This window comes from Hemitrygon akajei, chromosome 13 (assembly GCF_048418815.1).
Source record: "Hemitrygon akajei chromosome 13, sHemAka1.3, whole genome shotgun sequence".
Lineage (NCBI taxonomy): Eukaryota > Metazoa > Chordata > Chondrichthyes > Myliobatiformes > Dasyatidae > Hemitrygon > Hemitrygon akajei.
Genome location: NC_133136.1, coordinates 36693154 through 36719155, shown reverse-complemented (window position 1 = coordinate 36719155; position 26002 = coordinate 36693154). Strand labels below are relative to the sequence as shown.

The window sequence follows — 26002 nt, the reverse complement described above, 5'->3', positions numbered from 1 at the left end:
GATAGAATCTCAGGGAGGTGAACGGAAATGGTGGCGGGGGAGGATTTTAAAAAAATGACTCAAGTAGGATTTGTGTAATTATGGATTACACAAGTTAGATGGAGCAGACTCGATGGACTGAGAGCATGTTTCCATGCTGTATCTCTCGAAGAATGCAACTTTCATGTAGCCATATTCAACAATATGATTCTCCTCTGACATCTTTTGCTGAGGATTAAATGCCTGGTATTTAGTATTATTTCTGGACAGTGGTTTTAGACAATAGACAATAGGTGCAGAAGTAGACCATTCGGCCCTTCGAGCCTGCACCGCCATTCTGAGATCATGGCTGATCATCTACTATCAATACCCGGTTCCTGCCTTGTCCCCATATCCCTGGATTCCCCTATCCATAAGATACCTATCCAGAGAATTCTTCCGAGGCAGTGCATTCCAGACCCCCACAACTTCTTTTAAACTGTACAACAGATTTTTGTCTAGCTAGAGTTTTTTTTTATCTTGTGAAGAACTTCCTGCCACTACATTGATATTTTCAATTGCAATGTGGATGGCTTCTCACTTAACTCAGTTCAGCTGGTATTATCACTAAGTCGACATGAAAAACCAAACCACTGCTGGAATTCTTCTCAAAATTCACTTGGTTGAAATTTCTGGCTGGAATTTAAATTTTACTGCTAAGCATCCTATACCCATCTAGCCTTGCTTATATTTTGCTGGCCCTTATTTAATTTTGCATTCTGCCATGCCATTAAAGAGTCTAAACAATTGCTAAAGAGAAGGAATTTGTTTTTGCTCGAGTTTGTAGTGCTGAAAGAGGAGGTGGCAAGTCATTTGAATAGGATAGCAGATACACTAACCTTCCACAGTGCCAGTATCACAAGAGCTAGGAGCAGCAGGCCAGCAAGAACGCTCAGGACAATCACCCAGATTGGAACCCCTCCATGCAATTCTTTCGATATGGATACAGTCACCTGTGAGTTGAAATGACTTCATCATTACTGATGCACCATCAATAACTCTCGGAGACGCGAGGCGAGATATAGGCTTTTATTCGCTGGAAGAGAGCAGTCAGCAGCAAGAGCCCACCACACAACATCCTGGAGACTGAGGGAGGAGCAGTGCCTCCAATCGCCTTTATATAGGGGTCTGTGGGAGGAGCCACAGGAGCAGTCAGCGGTGGGGGGGGGGGGGGGGGTGTCCAGACGGGTATATGTAGTTCACCACAATTACTTACATAATTCAGGATAAAAGCTCCAAAAGTTATTATAGTTTGGTTGTATTTATTTCTTTTTTAATTCAGGTAACCTTGAAAACGAAAAGGACTTTTAAAAAAAATAGAAGTCATGTGACAAGCTCCAAAATTATCATATGCATTCTTTCTTATGCCCATTATCACGTACACTGACTGGGTATGAAAGATCAACTTTTTCCACTTTAGCAAAATCTGGTTTTATATATATGCTGGGGAAGATTTTCTTACTCATTCAAGTGATGTGCATTTTTAATATTCACTTTAAAAGCTAGCATTTAAATACCCATCCCTAACTGCCCTTTAAGAAGGTGAGCTGCCTTCTTGAATCACAGCAGTCTTTGAGGCATGGGTATCCACACGGTGCTATTAGGGAGGCAGATGTAAGGTTTTGACTCAGTGACTGTGAAGGAACAATGACGTACAATCAAGATGCTGGTGTTTTTGCTGCCCTCCTCCCTATTGTGACAAGAAAGCAGCATCCATTGTCCAGGACTCCTACTATCCCGGCCATGCTGTCCTCCTGCTGCTACCTTCAGGAAGGAGGTACAGGAGTCTCAGGTCCCATGCCACCAGTTTCAGGTATAGCTCTTACTCGTCATTCATCAGACCCCTGAACCAGTGTGAGAATTTTCACTCACCACAACAACACTGAATCAGAATCCGAATCAGGTTTATTATCACCGGCATGTAACATGAAATTTGTTAATTTAGTGGCAGCAGTTCAATGCAATACATAATATAACCATATAACCATATAACAATCACAGCACGGAAACAGGCCATTCCGGCCCTCCTAGTCCGTGCCGAACTCTTAATCTCACCTAGTCCCACCTACCCGCACTCAGCCCATAACCCTCCACTCCTTTCCTATCCATATACCTATCCAATTTTACCTTAAATGACACAACTGATCTGGCCTCTACTACTTCTACAGGAAGCTCATTCCACACAGCTATCACTCTCTGAGTAAAGAAATACCCCCTCGTGTTTCCCTTAAACTTTTGCCCCCTAACTCTCAAATCATGTCCTCTCGTTTGAATCTCCCCTACTCTCAATGGAAACAGCCTATTCACGTCAACTCTATCTATCCCTCTCAACATTTTAAATACCTCGATCAAATCCCCCCTCAACCTTCTACGCTCCAATGAATAGAGACCTAACTTGTTCAACCTTTCTCTGTAACTTAAGTGCTGAAACCCTGGTAACATCCTAGTAAATCGTCTCTGCACTCTCTCTAATTTATTGATATCTTTCCTATAATTCGGTGACCAGAACTGTACACAATATTCCAAATTTGGCCTTACCAATGCCTTGTACAATTTTAACATTACATCCCAACTTCTGTACTCAATGCTCTGATTTATAAAGGCCAGCGTTCCAAAAGCCTTCTTCACCACCCTATCTACATGAGACTCCACCTTCAGGGAACTATGCACTGTTATTCCTAGATCTCTCTGTTCCACTGCATTCCTCAATGCCCTACCATTTACCCTGTATGTTCTATTTGGATTATTCCTGCCAAAATGTAGAACCTCACACTTCTCAGCATTAAACTCCATCTGCCAACGTTCAGCCCATTCTTCTAACCGGCATAAATCTCCCTGCAAGCTTTGAAAACCCACCTCATTATCCACAACACCTCCTACCTTAGTATCATCAGCATACTTACTAATCCAATTTACCACCCCATCATCCAGATCATTTATGTATATTACAAACAACATTGGGCCCAAAACAGATCCCTGAGGCACCCCGCTAGTCACCGGCCTCCATCCCGATAAACAATTATCCACCACTACTCTCTGGCATCTCCCATCTAGCCACTGTTGAATCCATTTTATTACTCCAGCACTAATACCTAACGACTGAACCTTCTTAACTAACCTTCCATGTGGAACTTTGTCAAAGGCCTTGCTGAAGTCCATATAGACTACATCCACTGCCTTACCCTCGTCAACATTCCTCGTAACTACTTCAAAAAATTCAATAAGGTTTGTCAAACATAATATATAATACATAATATACATAATATAGCAAAAAATATAATAGAAATAATGTTAAATAAATAAATCACTTAGTGTATGTATATGAAATAGATTAAAAACATGCAAAAATAGAAATACTGTACATTTAAAAAAGAGTGAGATAGTGTCCAAGGGTTCAATATCCATTTAGTAATTGGATGGCAGAAGGGAAGAAGCTGTTCCTGAATCACTGAGTGTGTACCTTCAGGCTTCTGTATCTCCCACCTGATGGTAACAGTGAGAAAAGGGCATGCCCTGGGTGCTGGAGGTCCTTAATAATGGACACTGCCTTTCTGAGAGGCTGCTCCCTGAAGATATCCTGGGTACTTTGTAGGCAAGTACCCAAGATGTAGCTGAATAGATTTACAACCCCCTGCAGCTTCTTTTGGCCCTGTACATTAGCCCCTCCATATCAGACAGTGATGCAGCCTGTCAGAATGCTCATCCATAGAAGTTTTTGAGTGAATTTGTTGACATGCCAAATCTCTTCAAATTCCTAATGAAGTATAACCACTGTCTTGCCTTCTTTATAACTACATTGATATGTTGGGACCAGGTTAGATCCTCAGAGATCTTGACACCCAGGAACTTGAAACTGCTCACTCTCCTCACTTCTGACCCCTCTATTAGGATTGGTACGTGTTCCTTCGTCTTATCCTTCCTGAAGTCCACAATCAGTTCTTTCATCTTACTGACGTTGAGTGCCAAGTTGTTGCTGCGGCACCACTCCACTAGTTGGCATATCTCACTCCTGTACGCACTCTCGTCACCATTTGAGATTCTACCAACAATGGCTGTATTGTCAGCAAATTGATCGATGGTATTTGAGCTATACCTAGCCACACGGTCATGTGTATATAGAGAGTAGAGCAGTGGGCTAAGCACACACCCCTGAGGTGCGCCAGTGTTGATCATCAGCGAGGAGGATATGTTATCACCAATCTGCATAGACTGTGGTCTTCCGGTTAGGAATTTGAGGATCCAGTTGTTGAGGGAGGTACAGAGGCCCATGTTCTGCAACTTCTCAATCAGGATTGTGGGAATGATAGTATTAAGTGCTGAGCTATAGTCGGTGAACAGCATCCTGACGTAGGTGTTTGTGTTGTCTAGGTGGTCTAAAGCCATTGAGATTGTGTCTGCCATTGACCTATTGTGGCGATAGGCAAATTGCAATGGGTCCAGGTCCTTGCTGAGGCAGGAGTTCAGTCTAGTCATGGCCAACCTCTCAAAGTACTTCATCGCTGTTGATGTGAATGTGAATGTTGTGTGTAAGTCATTAAGGCAGATCACATTATTCTTCTTAAGCACCAGTATAACTTCTGCCTGCGGCAGTGAGAGGTTGAAAATGTCCTTGAATACTCCCGCTAGCTGTTTGGCACAAGTTTTCAGAGCCTTGCCAGGTATTATTACTGCCAAGTAAAATTACTAGAATTTTACCTGGGTTTCAGCACCTAAGTTACAGGGAAAGGTTGAATAAGTTAGGTCTTTATTCTTTGGAATGTAGAAGGTTGAGGGGGGAACTTGATAGAGGTATTTAAAATTATGAGGGAGATAGATAGGGAGATGATAGGCTTTTTCCATTGAGAGTAGAGGAGATTCAAACAAGAGGACATGAGTTGAGAGTTAGGGGGCAAAAGTTTAGGGGTAACATGAGGGGAAATTCCTTTACTCAGAGAGTGGTAGTTGTGTGGAATGAGCTTCCAATAGAAGTGGTAGAGGCAGTTTCAGTATTGTCATTTAAAGTAAAATTGGATAGGTATATGGACAGGAAAGGAATGAAGGGTTATGGGCTGAGTGCGGGCCTGTGGGACTAGGTGAGAGTAAGCGTTCGGCACGGACTAGAAGGGCCGAGATGGCCTGTTTCCGTGCTGTAATTATTATATGGTTATATTCCATCTGGACCTTCCGTATTGCGAGGGTTCATTCTCTTTGTGAGACAGAGATCACAGGGTCACCGAGTGCTGTAGGGATCTTCACAGCTGTAGCTGTGCTTCCCTTTCAAAGTGGTCATAGAAGGCGTTGATTTCATCTGGTAGTGGAACATCGCTGCCATTCATGCTATTGGGTTTCGCTTTGTAGGACGTAATGTCTTGTAAACCCCGCCAGAGTTGCTGTGCTTTTGATGTTGTCTCCAACCACATTTGAAATTGTCCCTTGAACACAACCTTTGGACTCATTTTCACGGATTCTGCAACTCTTGTCCTCATTATTATTTATTTAGTAATCTATTTTAAATATTATTACACATTTTTGTATTTGCACAATTTGTGAGATTTTGTTTGTATGTCGTTTTTCATTGATTCTGTTGTATTTCTTTGTTCTACTATGAATGCCCGCAAGAAAACAAATCTTAAAGTAGTATTTGGTGACATACAAAATTTACTTTGAACTTTCCAGTTGGTAGAGAGTGGGTCTGGAAAGAGTTGGTTAAGGAGTCTTGGTGAGTTGCAGCAATGTATCGGATGGACTTTACAACCTAAGTGGTGGAGTGAGTGAATGGTTGTGGATGGGTTTCCTACCAGGCAGATTGCTATGTCTTTTATGGTGTTGAGCCTCTCATTGTTGAACCTACAGTCATCCAGGCAAGTACTAAGTATTCCATCACTCTCTTGACTTTAGCTTTGTACTTAGGGTCAGAATTTGAGGAGATATGAAATCAGATATGAAATTGTGCATTATGGCTACACCAGTTCAGTTTCTAGTCAATGTCACAAGGGGACGTGGAGACTGGACCCAAATACAGGACACAAGCACTGAAGTACTAGGGGCAGGACAGGAATGACTAAAGGATAGAACAAGGTGGGGAGACTGTGGCATGCAAAGGTAATCCTGGGGTTCAGAGAGTTCATGGCAAAGGCAGGACCCTGGAGTTCATGGCAAAGGCAGGACCTTGACTAGGCTAAAGGATGGGTCTATGGGACAAGGAATGCTGGGAGGATAGCCCCCTGGGCGAGCCGCATTACTTCTGGGCAGGGCCCGGCCTCCCAGGCAGGAACACAGGGGCCTGGGCAAGACGCAGAGCACCTGGGCAGGTTGCGGGACACAACCCATTGGAAGAGAGGGGTAGGAAAGCATCAGAGTCCCCCCGCCGGGCAATAGCAGTCCAGCCTGCTTACCCGATGGAGGCAAGGGATCAGAAGGGAGCTCGGTCCTGGGTGAATACAAGAACAGACTTACAGAACTAGATGATTAACAGTGGGTACTCCAAGCTGGGGTCAAAACAGGATAGCCAGGCAACCAGCGCAACAGCACAAACACAGCAAACCAGCCAGAACAGCAGGTACAAGACAAATAGAGGAACAGGACGGACACGGACGGACACGGACGGACGGACGGACGGACGGACGGACGGGCACGCACGCACGCACGCACGCACGCACGCACGCACGCACGCACGCACGCACGCACGCACGCACACACACACACACACCTAGACTCAGTCCCAGAGCCCCTTATATACACCTGCCAGCCGATAGGTCTCAGGTGCACCTCCTTAAGCCAAGGTGATCCTATTTGGGCTTAAGGGTGAAAGGAGGGACAGCTAGAAGACCCGGAGTCTGGAGTCTCTGGACCGGATCAAGACCCGGAATGCGGGCTCCGGACCGGACCATAACAGTCAATGCAATCTCCAGAATAATGAGATTGGGGGATTCAGTGATGGTGATAGTTTTTCTCTTGTTGAATATTGTCACTGCCTGACACTTGTAGCATGCAAGTTAATTGCCACCTCAGTTGAGGCCTAGATATTGCTGTATTTTAATGTTGACTAATTCATGATCTCTGGAGTTATGAATGGCACCGAATGTTGTGCAACTATTAACAAACATCTGACCTTATGATTGAAGAAACATCATTGATGAAGCAGTTGAAGATGGTCGGGCCTAGGAAACTTCACCTCAGGAACTCTTGCAGAGATGTCCTGTGGCAATGATGATTGACCTCCAACCTCCACAGTTATCTTTCTATCTGCTAGGTGTGATTCCAACCAGTGGAGGGAGGACTTTCCTTCTGATTCCCATTACCTCCAAGTTTAACCAGGGCTCCTTAATGCCACACTCAAATGTTGCCTTGATGTTAAGGGCAGATATTCTCAGTTCATCGTAGGAGCTCAGTTTATTTGTCCACGTTCGGACGAACTGCACTGAGCTCAGGAGATTACTGACTTTGTCTGAACCCAGGTGGAGCATTGGCCAGGAGGTTGTTGCTAACCACATGCTGTTTGACTGCATGGTTGGTTGTCCTTTCCATTATTATGTTGATAACTAAAAGTTGACTAAATGACGTGGTAAGAGACCTGGTAGAATTAGTCCTGTTTCTTGTGGCGTGGCATACCCAGGCAGTTTTTAGCATTGGTGGTTAGATGCCTGTGTTGTAGCTATGCTTTCAGTTTGGCTAAGAATGGAACAAGTTCTGGAGTACATCACAACAAAGGGCAAACACTGGACTTGGTTGTTTGCATAATTTAGGAGGATGCATCTGGCTGTATTTGAAAGTTCAAATTAAATTTATTATCTAAGAATGCACATGTTACTTCATACTAGAGATCCATTTTCTTGCAGGCACTTACAGGGAAATAGAAGAAATACAATAGAATTTATGGAAAAACTATACATAAACAGAAAAAATTCTGACAAACAACCAATGTGAAAAAAGTAGGCAAACTGTACAAATCAAAGTACTGACAACATGAATTGTGAAGAATCCTTGAAAGTGAATCTGTGGGTCATAAAATCAGTTTGGAGTATCGGTGATTGAAATTATCCCACACCGGTTCATTGGCCTGATGGTTGTGGTGTAACTGTTCCTGAACCTGGTGTGTCTGCATGGTGAGGGTCTTCGATGATAGATGGTGCTTTCTCGTGACAGCACTCCATGTAAATGCACTCAGTGGGTGGGACGGGTGGAAGACAGAGTGAAGTAGAGAACATCAGCAATAGCAGTCAGAGTCAGCCTTAATTAACTCCATATGAGTAAAGATGCTGAGGTCAAATGTGGACATGCATCAAAGTGATTGGATGGAGAAATACTGATTCAGACACATGTGAATGTAACAGTGTAGGAGTGAACTGGACCTGAATCTATGACCAAATATATTTCAGCAATTATCCATTATATGCTTTCATTAGATCAACTTTATAATGCCAGTAGGAGTACAGAAGAGCTGTGCCTCATATCCTGTCTTTGCTCATTGGCTGGCTGCCACATCCTGCCGATATTTAGACAGACCCTGTTGAGGCACTGTCTCCTGGGTGATATGTGGTCAAGGTCAAAACACTTTGCTGGTGGCCGTGACCCCATCTGCTTAGCTTTTATCCCAACCTATGAAGAAACGTATGTGACTGATATCTCCTTGAAGGATGTAAAAGAAATGTGCATTGATTCAACTACACTCTTGTCCTCAGAATGTGCCAAAAACCAATAGACTTTAAATTATAATTTTTACGGTAATACAGGAAAGGTGCTAATTTGTGCTGCACAGGATCCTCCAAACAGAATTATGATATGGGGAGCTTTTCATAACATAATCCACTGTGATTTAAATGAAAGGAACCCAGAAAACTGAAGTTAAGAGTAACGTACACAAATTACAAGAGAAATTCATAAACACAAGAGATTCTGCAGATGCTGGAAGTCCAGAAAAGCATACAAAAAGTGCTGGAAGAACTCAGCAGGTCAGGCAGCATCTATGGAAAGGAATAAGTGGTTCACAGTTTGGACTGAGACACTTCAATCAGGACTGGAACGGAAGAAGCCAGAACAAGAAAGTGGGGGAAGGGGAAGGAGTACAAGCCAAGAGGGTGGGATAAAGTGAGATCCTGAGAGGTGATAGATGGAAAATGACTGAAGTAAAGGTCTGAAGACAGAGGAGTCTGATAGGAGAGGAGAGGGGGCCATGGGGAAAGGGAAGGACGAGGTGTTCGGCAGGTGAGGAAAAGAGAAGAAGTAAGAAGTAAGCCAGAGTGGGGAATGAAAGAAGAGGAAAGGCGGAGGCAGAAATATTACTGGAAGTTAGAAAAATTGATATTGTGTGTGTGTGTGTGTTACTGCTGGAGAAACTTTGCAGGTCAGGCAGCCTCTATGGAAAGAAATAGAGTCAATGTTTCGGGATAAGACCCTTCATCAGGACTCAACGCGAATGAAGTTAATTTCATTTGCTTGGATTTTAACGGCTCCCGATGAACAACAAATTAGACTTTAGTTAGAACCAACCTGGGTCGATACTGAGGACCACTGATAAAGATTATTGTCAAAAGAAAATAAGTACTCACAGCCCTCACATCACTTTTTTCCTTTGCTTTGCTCAGCACCACAAATGGAGAATCTTCAATCGTCAGTGTAGCTGATACAATTAAACTTATTGACTTAAAATCTGCCTGTAACAACAAAAGACACTGGTTATATTTCAAAATTGTCAGTTTATTCCAACTATAGATTAGCAGTTTCATTTTTCTATTCTTTTACATAAAATCCATTAGACAACTAATTTAGTTTCATGAAACAAACAATTTGTTAAATAGCTTACAGAGGTACAAATCTGTTTGGATCTTAGCATCATATCATTTTTTTGTAAAACAGTTATAAAACAGGTCCTTGTAATTGGAATACAAGACATGCAGGGTTCAAGGGATTGTAGAATGCAGAAGAGGTTGGCATTGTAGAAGTGGGGAGTTATTATTTGGTTGTGAAAGCAGAATGTAGGCAGGAGTCACAGAGGGGACTTAAGATGAGAAAGAGTATTTTAAATTGGAGGCATTGTGTAAGAGTGAGCTGCCCTTAGCATATTCATGGTTAAGGAGAGCAGAATTTTGTATGAGTTGGTTTATGGAAAATTGAAGGTCAGCCAAGAGGTCACTGGAATACAGGAATCCAGGATGTACAAAGTCATTGAAGATATTTTGAAGCAAATGAGCTAAGGCAGGGACAGCGATATAACATTAACTCAGACAGATAATTTTAATGGCAAGGAAATAGTAGAGGAAACTGAGTTTACCATGCAAGTTGAGGCATATCTGAATATTTTGCTGATTATCTCGATTTTTTGCAGTTCAGTTTACTTTGTGAGAAGGATCTGATTACATGTTCAATAAAATTTAAGATTAAAAGTTAGCTAGGGAAAAACAAGTTTAGCTGGGGAACAACAGACTTGCCTCAAAGAAATAAGCCTCTAATCAGTTAATTAGTAAGTCACAAAGATGCTGGAGGAACTCAGTGGAGGGAAATGAACAGTTGAAGTTTCAGGTTTAGACCCTTTATCTGGGCAGAACCAATCCAAATGAAAGGCAACTTTCATTTCTCGGGTACCACAGGAATCAGTGCTTAGGCCCCAGCAGTTCTCAATCTACATCAACAATTTAGCTCAGGTGCCATGCTTCTACGTTTGCTGTTGATACTAACCTTGGGGGACTGTGAATTTTGAGACATTGTAAAGAGCCTTTCAGGGATTGTAGACCAGCTGAGTGAATGGATAAGAACATTACTGATGGAATATGTCAAAATGGGAGATCATCCACTATGGTAACATAACAGAAACACAGAATATTTGTGAGAGGTTGGGTACTGTTGATTTTTAAAGGAACTTAGTTGTTTTTGCAGAGAAGTTATCAGAGAAATTAACATGTTAGCATTTATTATGACAGGATTTGAATATGCAAGTACTTCAATTGTAAAGATAGCATTCTGAAGTATTGGGTAAAGTTTGTTGTCTTCATTTCACCTGCCTAAGTGAGAGCTGTGAGGATACACAAAACTGGCAGATTTACTGAAACTGTGTTCTCTTTATTTTAGAAGAATGTGAGATCTTACTAAGTCAAGCAACATTCTTAAAGGGTGTGACAGATTAAATGCAAAAATCTGTGTTTCTTGGCTGAGTTAAGGACCGTTCCAGGAATCACTGATGTAGATCTTTACACTCCAATACTTATGCTTACTTCCGGCAGTGAGGTAACCAGAACTGAACCTAATACTTCAGTGATTTTTAAAGGATCAGCATTCCTTGCTTTAATACTTCATGTCTTCTCTGATAAAACCTGGTATTACTTTCTCGACCTATCTGCTGCAGTGGAAATTGCAGCCAAGCAAGAGCCAAAATGGTAAAATGGTGTGCAGAGTGCGGACTCTTTGTACAGCCCTTCTGGTGCGTTGAAGTTCACTAAAGCAACAATCAAGATGATAAGTATACAGACATAGTGTCAGGCTGAACTTGGCCCTTGAAAGCCAAGGGGGAGGTGCTGAGAAAATCGGAGGTTGGTGCCTCTGCAGAAGATTGGTGTGTCATTGGAGACGGGAGATCTCTGGCTGTGTGCCCAGTGACCCGAGATCTTTGGGCACAGAGCTCAGAAAAAGTGACGCAACGGACTTTTAACATCATGAACCAGCGAGTTGTTTGCTATGTCTCCCCTCTCGCTGTGAAACGGACACCTCTTTCTCCTTTATTAAGGTGAGGGAGAGCCTGTGGTATGTCGAGTACCGGGTGAACAAGTAGTCTTTGGGGTACTGCTGTTGCTTGCTCACTAACTTGAATAGCAAGTCCTGAGCCTTTCCCAGACACAGAATGATGATAACAGAATGCTTACTTGCTTAAGTACCAGAAATCCTTCGGGCAAAATGAGGTAATGATATCTGCTGTTAAAGCATAATGAGATCATACAAAAACACTTCCAAGCTGCTTCAGTATGTGGATAATTTGCTTCTATGTTTCCCTAAACCTCTGGACAAGACTCTGTAGTTCTTTTACATGCTCAGGCTGACAAGGGTCACAGGTGTTGAGGGAGAAACTGCAGCGTTGGTCAAAACACAGTACATTAATTCAGACACATCCTGTTTGGTCTTATTGTCTGCTGAACTTTTTGCCTTAACAAGAACTTACATCTTTGCAGCTGGCTTTGCTGTAAACATCTGTACTGACTCTCATTATGCCTTTGGAGCAGCAGATGATTATGGACAGTTAAGGAAACTACAGGACTTTCTCACCTCTTCAAGAAACTTGACAAATTTATTTTTGATATTGGATTAACTTCTGCAATTGCTATTATAATTTCCAAGATGGCGGCATGACGCAGCTTGCAGCGGCCACTCCGGAGCTGATTATCTGTTATTTGTGAAGTAGGGTGCCGTGCGCAATCATAATCGATTGAAAACGGACGTGGGAGCACGGAGTAACATTGGGAAATCTCCAGGAAGACCTTCTTCATTGCTGCTGCTGCTGTGAGGTCCGGGACTCTGCTGGGAAGAACAGGCCCCCAGTCTTCTGGGTCGTGTTGCCGATGGCCGTTAGCGGGGCTGTCTTAATACGCTCGGCAGAGCATGGTATTTGGAGAAGCTGTGCCGGAGGGGATGTTCGTCGGCTCGGAGGTTCGACGGACTCGGAGTCCGCTGCGGTCAGATCGCTTTCGGTGTGTGCTGCATCTGCGAGGCTGGGTTTGACAGAGCTTTCGTTGTGTGCCGCGTCTGCGGCGCCGTGGAAGTCCATAGCGGGGGTATTCCCTTCTGCCGCCGGTGTGGGATGGCGAGTCTGTCGGGACCCTGGGGACTTGTGGAAACTGTGTGGTGATTTCTTTTGAACTTACAGTCCTTTAACATCTTTGGACTATTTTTACTGTGCCCATGGTCTGTTTTTTTTTTAAAATCAATTATGCTATTGTTTGCACTATTGTAACTATATGTTGTAACTATGTGGTTTTGTGCAGGTCTTGTAGCTTTAGTTTTTGGTCTTGTTTGTCTGGTGGATTTGGAGCTCCTTTCCAGGAAACGCACTAAGATGGTAGCGCGATATTAATACGCAGCAGCCTCTCCGGACTCTGGATTGGGGATTGCCGAACGTTATGTGGATTTTCTAGTGAAGCCTGTTTTGTCATGTGCTTTTGTGATATCATTCTGGGGGAATGTTGTCTCATTTTTTAACTGCATTGCATTTGTGGTTTCTAAATGACAATAAACTGAATCTGAATAAAATGTGTGGCTCACACTAATAGAAATGATTAATTAACTAAAGATAACAAGTTGGTTGAATCCACTGCCGAGGCAGCAACAGGAGACCCTTATGGCCTTATTCTACTTTATTAATTCTATTAATGAACTTATACAATTATATCAGTAATGCATCAGTGGCCAAAAAGATTATTGGACTAAAGGCCACTAATTAAAAATGAATGGTATGCACCAGGATTCCCAACTACAGCAGGAAAGTGGTGGCAAACTATCATTTGCCAGAGACATAATCCTAGAAAATCCCTGTCAGTATCTGCCACTGCTGGGCCCTCTCCTTGGACGCCATTTGTACATCTCCAAATGGACATTATACAGTTACCTAAATGCTTTGGTTATAACCAAGTACTTGTTATTGCATGCTCGTTTTCTAGATGGGTAAAAAGCCTATGACAAGGTGCCACACATGAGGCTGCTTAACAAGATAAGAGCCCATGGTATCACAGGAAAGATACTGACATAAATAGACGACTGGATGACTGGCAGAAGGCAAAGAGTGGGAATAAAGGAGGCCTTTTCTGATTAGCTGCCAGTAACTCGTGGTGTTCCATAAGGGTCGGTGTTGGGACTGCTCCTTTTCACGTCATATGTGAATGATTTGGAAGATGGAATTGATGGGTTTGTGGCCAAGTTTGCGAATGATACGAAGATAGGGGCAGGCAGTGTTGAGGAAGCAAGGACTATGCAGAAGGACTTAGACAGATTGGGAGAATGGGCAAAGTATTGTAGATGCAATATAGTGTAGGGAAATATATGGCCATGCACTTTGGTAGAAGGAATAAAGGTGCAGACCATTTTCTAAACAGGGAGAAAATTCAAAAATCAGAGATGCAAAGGGACTTAGGCATTCTTGCACAGGATTCCCTAAAGGTTAACTTGCAGGTTGAGTTGGTGGTAAGGAAGGCAAATGCACCGATAGCATTCATTCTGAGAGGACTAGAATATAAGATCAAGGATGTAGTGCTGAGGCTTTATAAGGCACTGGTCAGACTGCACTTTTAGTACTGTGAGCAGTTTTGGGCCCCTTATCCAAGAAAAAAATGTGCTAGCATTGGAGACGGTCCAGTGGAGGTTTATGTAAATAATTCCGGGAGTGAAAAGGTTAACATATGAGGAGCATTTGATGGCTCAGGGCCTGTATTCACTGGAGTTTAGACGAATGAAGGGGGATCTCATTAAAACCTGTTGAATATTGAGATAACAACACACACAAAATGCTGGTGGAATACAGCAGGCCAGGCAGCATCTATAGGGAGAAGCGCTGTCGACGTTTCGGGCCGAGACCCTTCGTCCTACGACAGCGCTGCTCCCTATAGATGCTGCCTGGCCTGCTGTGTTCCACCAGCATTTTGTGTGTGTTGTTGTTTGAATTTCCAGCATCTGCAGATTCCCTCGTGTTTGCTCTCTGAGTATTGAGATTTCTGGATAGAGTGGATGTTGAGAGGATGTTTCCCATAGTGAGTGAGTCTAGGATCAGAGAGCATAGCCTCAGACTAGAGGGATGTTCATTTTAAGCAGAAATGAGCAGTAATTTCTTTAGCCAGAGGATAGTGGAATTCACTGCCACAGGTAGTTTTGGAGTCCAGGTCATTGAATCTAATTTTGCTGAGGCTGATGGGCTCTTGATTAATCAGGGCATCAAAGATTGAGAGGAATTATAAATTAGCAATGATGGAGTGGCTGAACAGACTCTTGCTGAATGGCCTAGTTCTGCTCCTATTGTTCTGAGAGAGAAGATCAGCAAGGATCTTGATGGATGGTGGTGTAGGCTCAGAAGTGGGGATTGTCTACTCCCAATGTTCCCAAGTTCCCAAGCTGTCAGTGTCGAGTCTCTTGTCTTTGTTGCTGATCTCCCTGTGGATCTGCCAATATTGAATTATTCTTGATGGATATTCTGATGCCAATGAGAAATGCATAGTATTTTTGCCAGACCTTTGTCGTCATACAGATTGCCTGATCAAGACCCACCCATAAATCTACTTTAAAACGTTAACATAAATTAAAATGACTGGCAATTCAAAGCATGAAACTAAGCTCAATGAATTCAAATGCTGTAATTTATCTGTCACTTACCCTTGTCCCTCACACCTGCTTCACCGCATTGAAATGAACTTACACTAGGAAGTGTGTCCACTGAGTCTGTATCAGATAAATCTGACCCTGTGCAGAACTGATGTGGAATAGGTTCAGTGGCTGGATTTTTAAGCAATCAGTATTTTGGAATTACTGCAAGTGACTCTGTGACCGGAGCCCACAAGCAGCCAGCATCATAGCCTGGTTGGCAAAACATTAATGAACAGGGCCATAAGTATGCTCTGGTGATAATGCAAAATTTGGTGGTATTTACTTGGAAGAATGCTTTCCTTCTAGGATGGAATTACTGGAATTTCCTAAAAGGTACCAGCCCATCATAACTGCTTTGCTCTGCAGTATACACATGCATTTCATTTCACTTACTTTAATAAATGAAGGCTTCCATATTCTGAGCGACATATTAAACTGGACAGAACTTGCTGGATGTATAGTACAGGAGAAGGAGGCACATCCAGCATTATTTTCACACATCTGCAAAGAAATGGTGGAGCATTACCCAATTGTTTGTTGAACTTTCAAGAAATATCTTTGATTGTGTTTTCAGAAAGTAGAGTCATGGTTCACGATTCTTAATAATTTAAGGTTACCTTACATTTAAGTGATGTCAATTTTACATTCTGTAAATGTACTTTCCTCTTCCTATTTATGTTACCAAGGTAGTGTCAGTTTCCCTGATTACCTTCCCCAGTATGTGTTTTTAATCAGCTGAATTTCCATCGAGGCTATCTTAACAGATATTAAGAATCGATGTTATGACAGCATTGTGATAACCTGTTCTGGGGTCTTTCATTGCCATTTTAGTGGCTGCAGGGGATGGATAATTAAATCGGTATGCCTTTAAGAACACAAAGGCCATAAGATTCAGAAGCAAGAGTAAGGCATTTAGCCTCCTTGTGCCTGGTCTGACATTCAGATTACTGTTGATCTTTTACCTTAGCACTATTTTTCTCTAGTCACTCTTTAATCCTTGATTCCCTTAATAGCCATCTCAAGAATGGAAAAATGCATGGATATTTGGGAGTATGACTATAAGAGGAGGGTCGCCAGGCTCATTTCCTAAAATGACAGTAATGAACCACTTAGCTTGACTAAAGCCTGTAGTTTTAGTTAACTTATTTCCTGCTTTCAATCCACATAGTAGACGATTTTAAAACTAACTTAATGTATCAGACTTTGAACTTAAAATCTCTGTTGATAGCATAGTACTATGATCAATCTTGGTTTTCTATCATCAAAATTCTCTTCATTTACATCCATTAAGCAGCACATGAATTCAGAAGTATTGTATTGTGGACCAGAATGCAATGTTTAACCTTAATTAGTCATTTTTTTCCAGATGCACAACCATAATAAGGCACCACCTTGAACTTCTGAAGGACTGTATGGGCCTTCAGCATAATCAACCAAAGCAAAATTTTTGTTCCTGCGCAGATGTACGGTAAAGTTTATCAGGTTTATGATTACCCCATTGGTATTCGTGAGACGCTCCTTTTCTGGGGCTGGCTTGTGAGGATTTTTTGGGTGTATTTTCAGAGGATCCACAAACTGTGAGTCATGACACTTGCCTACATCATTCTGTCGTATGAAATAAAATACAGTGAAACAAGTTCAGAAAAAACAAAGACATTTGCATAAATTAATACAGACATATTTCGAACTGGCTAAAGTCCCATCTGGGAGCCATGATAGTGAATTTACCATAGTTCATGTAACATTGCAATCACACACATAAATCATAATGTCCAGTGTAATGGTAAAAGAACGTCAAAGTTAAGTTTATGGTTGTATGCTCTGGGGCATAGAGTCATAGAACATGACAGCATAGAAGCAGGCCCTTTGCCTCATCTAGTTCATACTGAACTATTATTCTGCATAGTCCCATCAACTAGAACCTGACCATGGCCCTCCATACCTCTCCTATCCATGTGACTATCCAAATTGCGCCTAAATATTGAAATTGAACACACACCTACCACTTATGCTGGCAGTTCATCACACTCTCACCACCCTCTGAGTGAACAAATTCCCCCTTCATGTTCACCTGAAGCATTTCAACTTTCACTCTTAACCCATGACCTCTCGTTACAGTCTCACCCAACCTCAGTACAAAAAGCCTGCTTGCATTAATCCTATGTATAACTCTCGTAATTTTGTATACCTCTGTCAAATCTCCCCTCATTCTTCTATGTTCCAGGAAATAACTCCCGACCTATTCAACCTTTCCCTACAACTCAGGTCATCAAGTCCTACAACATCCTTGTAAATTTTTTTCTGCACTCTTTCAATCTTATTAACATCTTTCCTGGTAGGTAGATGACCAAAACTTCACACAATACTCCAAATTAGGCCTCCCCAACGTCTTCAACATAACACTTCAACTCCAGTACTAAGTACGTTGATTTACGAAGCCCAATGTGCTAAAAGATTTCTGTACGATGCTATGTACTTGTGACACCACTTTCAAGGAATTATAGATTAGTATTCCCAGATCCTTCTGTTCTGCCACACTTCTCAGTGCCCTACCACTCACTGTGCAAATCCTCTACTGAAATGCCTCACATCTGCCACTTTCTGCCCATGGTTCAAGGTGGTCTAGATCCCATTGCAAACTTTGGTAGTCTTTCTCGCCATCCACTGAGCCCCCAATTTTGGTGTCATCCAGAAATTTTCTGATCAATTTATCACATTATCAATCAGATTGATGATATAGATGACAAACAACAATGGACCTAGCACCGGTCCTTGTGGCACACCTATAGTCACATGTCTCCGGTCAGAGAAGCAAACATTCACGAATGCTCTCTGGCTTTTCCCGTGAAGGCAATGTCTAATCTAATTTAGTACCTCAACTTGAATGCCAAGCGACTGTACCTTCTTGACTAACCTCCCATGCAGAACCATATCAGCAGCCTTGCTAAAGTCCGTGTAGACAACATCTACTGCCTTGCCTTCATCCACTATCCCAGTAACATCCACAAAAAGCTCTGTAAGACTGGTTAGACACAACCTAACATGAACAAAACCATGTTGACTATTCCTAATCAGTCCCTGTCCATCCAAATTCTTACATATCCAGTCTCTTAGAACATCTTCCAATAACTTTCCCACTATTGATGTCCGACTCACCAGTTTATAAGTTCCTGGTTTAGTTTTAGAGCCTATCATAAACAGTGGAACATTAACTATCCTCCAGTGCTCCAGTACCTCACCTGTCACTATGACTGAAATATCTCTGCTTGGGCCTCTGCAATTTCTGCACTTAGCTCCCCAGGAGTCTGAGGGAACATCTTGCCAGGCCCTGTGGATTTACCCACTTTAATTTGCCTGACACAGTAAAAACCTCTTCCTCTGTAACCTGTGCAGGGTTTATGGCCTCGTTGCTGCTTTGCCTCGCTTCTATAGACTCTGTGCCTGTCTCCTGAGTAAATTTAAGATCCCCCCCATCCCTTTCAGCTCCATGCATAGATACCCACCATTCTGATCTTGCAGAGGACAAATTTTGTCCCTTTTGTTTTTAGTATTATTTGTAGAAACCCTTAGGATTCTCCTTCACCTTGTCTGCTAAATGACTTCATGACTTCTTTCAGACTTCCCGATTTCATTCTGAAGTGTTTTCTTACATTTCTTATACTGCTCAAATACTTCATTTGCTCCTTCCTGCCTGCACCCACTAAGCAACTCCTTCTTTCTCTTAACTAGAGCCTCAATACCTCTCAAAAACCAAGGTTGCCTAAACTTGTTTTCTCTGCCTGTTATTCTAACAAGAACATACAAACTCCGTATTCTCAAAATTTCACCTTTGAAGGCCTCCCACTTACCAAGCATACCTTTGCCATAAAACAGCCTGGCCCAATCCACATTTGCCAGATCCTTTCTGATACCATCAATATTGGCCTTTTTCCAATTTTGAATTCAACCCAAGGACCAGACCTTTCTTTCTCCATAATTATCTTGAAACTAATGACATTACGATGACTAGGTGTGAAGTGTTGCCCTACATGAACTTTGGTCACCTGCCCGATTGCATTCCCTAATAGGAGATCTCGTATTGCACTCTCTCTAGTTGGGACCTCTATGTACTGACTAAGGAAACTTTGCTGAACACATTTGACAAACTGTATCACATCAAGCCATTTTAGAGTCCCAGTCAATGTGTGGAAAGTTAAAGTTATCTGTTATCACAATCTTTTATTTCTTGCAAAAGTCTTATCTCTTTACAAATTTGCTCCTCTAAATCTCACAGACTGTTGGGTAGCATCAGTAGACAAACTCTCCAGTCTGTCCTATTTGTGCATTACTGTGACATTTTCCCTTAGAAGCAATGCCACCCCTCCTTCTTCAATTCCTCCCAGTCCATCATGTCCAAGACAATGGAGTCCTGCTAGTCTTGTCCCTCCTACAACCAAGTCCCACTAACAATGTCATAATTCCATGTGCTGATCCATGCCCCAAGGTCATCTGTCTTTCCCACAATGCTCCCTGCCTTGAAATATACACAACTCAGAATATTAGACCCACATGCACCCACACTCAATCTTTCAATTCCTGACTTTGTATGTAGGCTTAACTATATCTTCTCCCACAACCACACCACTATCTGCTCTAGCACTTTGGTTTCCATTCCCCTGCAACTCCAGTTTAACACCCCCCCCCCCCACCCACCCTCTGCCAAGCAGCAGAAGCAAACCTTTCAACAGGGATATTAGTTCAAATGCAAACCATCCCTTCTGTACAGGTCTCACCGTCCCTGGAAGGGAGCCTAATGATCCAAAAATTTGAAGCCCTCTTCCTTCACCATCTCCTTAGCCACATATTAAAATGTATCATCTTCCAACTTCTGGCCTTACAAGCAGGTGGCACGGGTAGAAATCCTGAGATCACAAGCCTGGTGGTCCTGTCCTTCAACATAGTTCCTAACTCCATGAGCTTACTTTGCAGGACCCAGTCAACCCTCTTACCCATGTCATTGGTAGTTATGTGGACCACAACCTCTGTCTGCTCACACCCTCACTTAAGAATGCTGTGGACTCCAACCAAGATGTCTCTGTCCCTGGCACATGGGGAGCAACACACCAGGAATCTCGTTATTGTCCACAGAAACTCCCATCTGTTCCCCTAACCGATAAATCCTCTATCACTACAGCTTGCCCTTTTCACCCCCTTATATTCTGAGACACAGAGCCAGATACAATGCCAGAGACCTGGCCACTGTGGTTTTCCTCTGCTAGGTTGAGGGGAACGGCCACAGGTATACTCTGCACTGGCTGACTATCACCTTTCCCTCCCACTGAGCACACAGTAGAAGTATTTTATTTCAGATCCTTTTCAACGGGGAAAGTGGGCACAAAGAAACAACTTTTATGGATCTTCTGCTTTTCCTCTTCTAATAGGACTCCCATTTTCTGTGGAAGTGGGGACATTATGACACTTCTTCAGATGATGAACTTTTATGTGTGGTAATCACATCAATGATGAGATTATCCATTAGTAGCAAGCCACCTCTTCATTTTTTTTCGTTTCATTAAAGACTACTGAAATGTACTGGTAATTAACCACATTTAAGTACTCTTGAATGGGTCATGAAGACTATAGAACAGGTGAATCTCGCATAAAAAAATCTGAACTCAGAATATAAACTGTGGATGAATGGCAATTCTCTAATGCAGACCACAATAAATTATTGTAATGCTGAAGTTCATTTTATTTAATAGCTGTCTGATCAAATACTATTTCATATTTTAGTATGGAGTTAAATACTGTTCAGGCATCTTATCTCTGCTCACTTTACCAACTGGAAACAAATTAATTCTCAAATATAAAAAGGTAACTACCATAGAACAGTACAGCAAAGGAACAGGTCTCCTGGCCATAATGTTGACTCCGAACACATTAAATTAAAAACGAATTAAACTTACGGAAGAAAATGCCATTCCTGTCAAATATAGTAGAGTATTGTTTGCTGGAGATAGGTATGGGAATGTTACACTCATTGTAAGATGTGAAATTGGAAAATCTCCTTCTTTATCAATCTGTGTACAAACCAGAATTAAATATTTCAGGGAACTTTAATTGTTTTAAATTTCTTATAAGTATTAACAAAACCATACTAAACATAAATAACATTTGTTCAAGCAGAATTGGTTAGAGTTACAACGTTAGAGACAAGCTCCAGAACTACCGTCAATTTACTGTCAATCTTCAAGCAATGCCGCTCAGGGCTTGGGCTGGAGTTTTTTGTGACTTTTTTTTCTGTTATCATAACGATATATGCTATGTACTATGTGTTGTGTGCTGTGTGAGACCGTTGGTACTGTGTTTTGCACCTCGGCCTCAGAGGAACAATGATTTATTTGGCTGTATGCATTTATATGTTTGAATGATAATTAAACTTAATCTGAAATTCTCCTTCATGCCATTACTATAAAAATAAAACTACTATAAAAATCTAAGTTTTATATATTAGTATACATTGTATTAATCTTTATTTAGTTGTTTATTTGTCATATGTATATTGAAACATCAAAACGTACAGTGAAATGTGCTTTTTGCATCAAATCAAATCAGTGAGGATTGTGCCTTGTTGCCATGCAAGTACAGCATGCCCACAACTGACTACCCCTAACTGCAGCTCTGTGGAATGTGGGAGGATACTGGGGCACACTGGTTATGGGGGGAAACGTACAAACTCCTTACAGGCAACGATGGGAATTGAAACTCGATCAGTTACCACCGGTTCTACAAAGCAATACACTAACCGGTCCAGTCCCATGCCAACCACTCTGGTCAGTTGTGGCTCTTAGGCCAGGACAATTTTGATGCTGTCAGCTTTGTTCTGAATTGTGAAGAGGATGCCAAGTGGTATAGAGAGAAGTTAAGTGAATATGAAAGTGTATAACAAGTGTAATATCATATGAAAAATTGTGGGGTTGTATACCTAGCTAGAAAAAATGGAAACAGTGTATATATTAGTTAGTGAACACTTGCATGGGTTTGTTTGTCAAAATGACCAAGGTGTGTTTATGCATGAACTATTATAAGTTCACGTTTAAATACACTAAGCAATGAGAAGGCAAGTATGAAGTTCTTTTTTTGCACCAGACGATTCAGAATTGTTTAATGTCATTTCCTGTACACAAGTGTAAAGCAGAACAGAATAATTGATCTCTGGATCTGATGCAGCGCAAAAAAAGCACAAAAGATAAAGAACACAATAACAATAATAAGACAATAAATATGAAAAGGTTAATTATATGTCCACAACGTGACACGAGGCTGTATATAAGGGGACTGACAGGAAATAATAAAGTATTGGTGGAGTTAGTGGGTGGTGGTGTTGATCAGATATATTGCTTGAGGAAAGTAACTGTTTTTGAGTCTGCTGGTGCTGGAGTGGATGCTCCATAGCCGCCTCCTTGAACGGAGTGGGACAAACAGTCCATGAGCAGGATGGGCGGAAAGCTTCATGCTGTTACTGGCCCTTTTCTGGCATCCTTCTGTGTGCATGTCCTTGATGGTGAGTAGGCTGGTGCCAGTGATGTGTTGGGTAGTTTTGACTACCCGTTGCTGAGCCTTCCTCTTCGCTGCAGTGCAGTTTCTATACCAAGCAGTGAGGCTGCTCTCGACTGTGCATCTACCTATAGAATAACACGAGTCCAGCTCCCTTCACCCTCCTCAGAAAATGGAGGCATTGATGAGCTATATTGACTGTGTAAGATGTGTTCTGTGACCATGAGAGGTTGTGTGTGATGTGCAGGTCGTGTAGCATCTGTGGAGGCAAAATGTGCAAGGTGAAGCTTCAGGTCGAAATCTGGTTGCTAGCTAGCATATAGGAGTACTCAGGCACACTGGGGGAAGGGAATGATGAGATCTCACCCCCCCCCCCCCCCCCCACCCAGACACAGAGCTATATAGTTATGGCAATATACACAAGATGCTGGAGGAAATCAGCAGATCAGGCAGATTCAAATGAATAGATGGTCAAAGTTTCAGGCTGAGACTTGTCTTCAGGACTGAGAAGGGGGAAAATTCAGAACAAATAGGTGGGAGGAGAGGAAAGAGGCTAGCTAGGTGAAGCCAGGTGGGTGGGAAAGGTCAAGGGCTGGAGAAGGAGGAATCTGATAGGAGGGGAGAGTGGACCATGGGAGAAAGGGAAGGTAGAGGGGAACTGGGGAAGTAATAGGCAGGTGAGAAGAAGTCAAAGAGACAGAATTGGGTGCATAACAGCACTGACAGGGTTTGCAGGCCATTAATCCTACAAAGTAAAACCTAACATCATGAATGGCTGTGATGCTTCACTCCCAGATGAACTCAACGTTTTTTATGCACGCTTTGAAAGGGAGAATAAAAGCATATTTGTACAAATTCCTGCAGCATTTGGTGACCCTGCAATCTCTGTTTCCATCAGAAAAGCTTTCAAAAGGGTGAATCCTCACTAAGCATCGGGCCCTGACGGAGTATCTGGAAGGGCTCTGAAAACCTCTGCCAACCAACTGGTGGGAGTTTCAGGAACATCTTCAATCTCCCACCTGCTTTAAAAGGGCAATAATCATACCAGTGCCCAAGAAGAGCAAGGTGAGCTGCCTTAATGACCATCACCTCGTGGCATCTGTGATGAAGTGCTATGAGAGGTTAGTCATGGTTAGGATAAACTCCTGCTTAAGCAAGGACCTGGACCCACTGCAATTTGTCTATAACCACAGTAGATCTGCTGTGGAAGCAATCTCACTGGCTCTCCACTCAGCTTTGGATCACCTGGACAACAGTAATACCTATGGCAGGTTACTGTTTACTGTTTAATATTCAACACAATCATATCCTTAGTTCAAATCAACAACCTCCAAAACCTAGACTTCTGTATCTCCCTCTGCAACTGGATCCTTTACTTCTTCACCGGAAGATCACAGTCTGTGCAAATAACCATATAAGCACACAACAATTACAGCACGGAAACAGACCATCTCGGCCCTTCTAGTCCGTGCCGAACGCTTACTCTCACCTAGTCCCACTGACCCGCACTCAGCCCATTACCCTCCATTCCTTTCCTGTCCATATACCTATCCAATTTTACTTTAAATGACAATACCGAACCTGCCTCTACCACTTCTACTGGAAGCTCGTTCCACACAGCTACCACTCTCTGAGTAAAGAAATTCCCCTTCATGTTACCCTTAAACTTTTGCCCCCTAACTCTCAACTCATGTCTTCTTGTTTGAATCTCCCCTACTCTCAATGGAAAAAGCCTATCCATTTCCGTCAACTCTATCCGTCAACTCTATCTATCCCCCTCATAATTTTAAATACCTCTATCAAGTCCCCCCTCAACCTTCTACGCTCCAAAGAATAAAGACCTAACTTGTTCAACCTTTCCCTGTAACTTAGGTGCTGAAACCCAGATAACATTCTAGTAAATCTTCTCTGTACTCTTTCTATTTTGTTGACATCTTTCCTATAATTTGGTGACCAGAACTGTACACAATACTCCAAATTCCGCCTTACCAATGTCTTGTACAATTTTAACATTACATCCCAACTCCTATACTCAATGCTCTGATTTATAAAGGCCAACATATCAAAAGCTTTCTTCACCACCCTATCCACATGAGATTCCACCTTCAGGGAACTATGCACCATTATCCCTAGATCACTCTGTTCTATTGCATTCTTCAATGCCCTACCATTTACCATGTATGTCCTATTTGGATTATTCCTACCAAAATGTAGCACCTCACAATTATCAGCATTAAAATCTGAAATAGCATCTCCTCCTTTCTGACATTCAACACTGGTGCATCTCAAGGGTGCACGCTGAGCCCTCTGCTCGACTCTCTACACCTACGATTGCATGACAATGCACAGCTCAAATGTCATCTATAAATTTGCTGACAACACAACTATTGTTGGCAGAATTCCTGATGGTGAAGAGGAGCTGTGTAGGAGTAAAATAGATTGCCTGGTTGAATTGTTTCATAACAACAACCTTGCACTCAACTAAGGAATTAATTGTGGATTTCTGGGAACAGCCATGGAAATGGCAACCAGTAACCAGTTTCAAATTCCTGGGTATCAACATCTCTAAAGATCTATCCCAACATATTGATGCAATTATGAAGAGGGCTATATTTCATTAGGAAGTTGAGGAAATTTAATGTGTCACCAAAGACTCTAACAAATTTCTACAGATATACTGTGAAGAGCATTCTGACTAGTTTGGAGACACCAATGCACAGCATCATAAAACACTGCAGGGGCTGGTAAAAACAACCAGCTCCATTATGGACACTGGCCTTTCCACCATCACGGACATCTTCAAAAGCTGATACCTCATCATGAAGGACAATCACCATTCAGGACATGCCCTCTTCTATTTCTACCATCAAGAAGGAGCTACAGGAGACTGAAGAAGTTCATTCAAAGTTTTAGAAATAGCTTCCTCCCTTCCACCAGATTTCTCATTAATCCACAAACACTACCTCAACATTTTGTTCTTTTTTCAGCACTTACTTATTTTAAAATATTCTTATTGTAATTTATATTAATTTTTATGGATGGCACCGTACTGCTGCCTCAAGCAACAAGTTTCACAACATGTGTCAGTGATAATAAAACTGACTCTCCTGATTCTGATCAGTATTCTGATTCTGATTTTGAT

The 26002-nt window shown here is 42.1% G+C and overlaps 1 protein-coding gene across 3 annotated transcripts in view; it reads right to left on the bottom strand.

The window, feature by feature from the left end:
- LOC140737765 (integrin alpha-1-like) overlaps positions 1 to 26002 on the bottom strand; it is a 196820-nt gene that overhangs the window by 12686 nt on the left and 158132 nt on the right. For all 3 annotated transcript variants that reach the window (XM_073064392.1, XM_073064390.1, XM_073064393.1), the window contains exons 26-30: positions 21270 to 21383; positions 16819 to 16929; positions 15718 to 15825; positions 9546 to 9650; positions 858 to 971 (exon numbers count right to left, since the gene is read on the bottom strand). In XM_073064392.1, coding sequence (XP_072920493.1) covers positions 858 to 971; positions 9546 to 9650; positions 15718 to 15825; positions 16819 to 16929; positions 21270 to 21383 — 552 coding nt within the window. The remainder of the gene's footprint in view (positions 1 to 857; positions 972 to 9545; positions 9651 to 15717; positions 15826 to 16818; positions 16930 to 21269; positions 21384 to 26002) is intronic.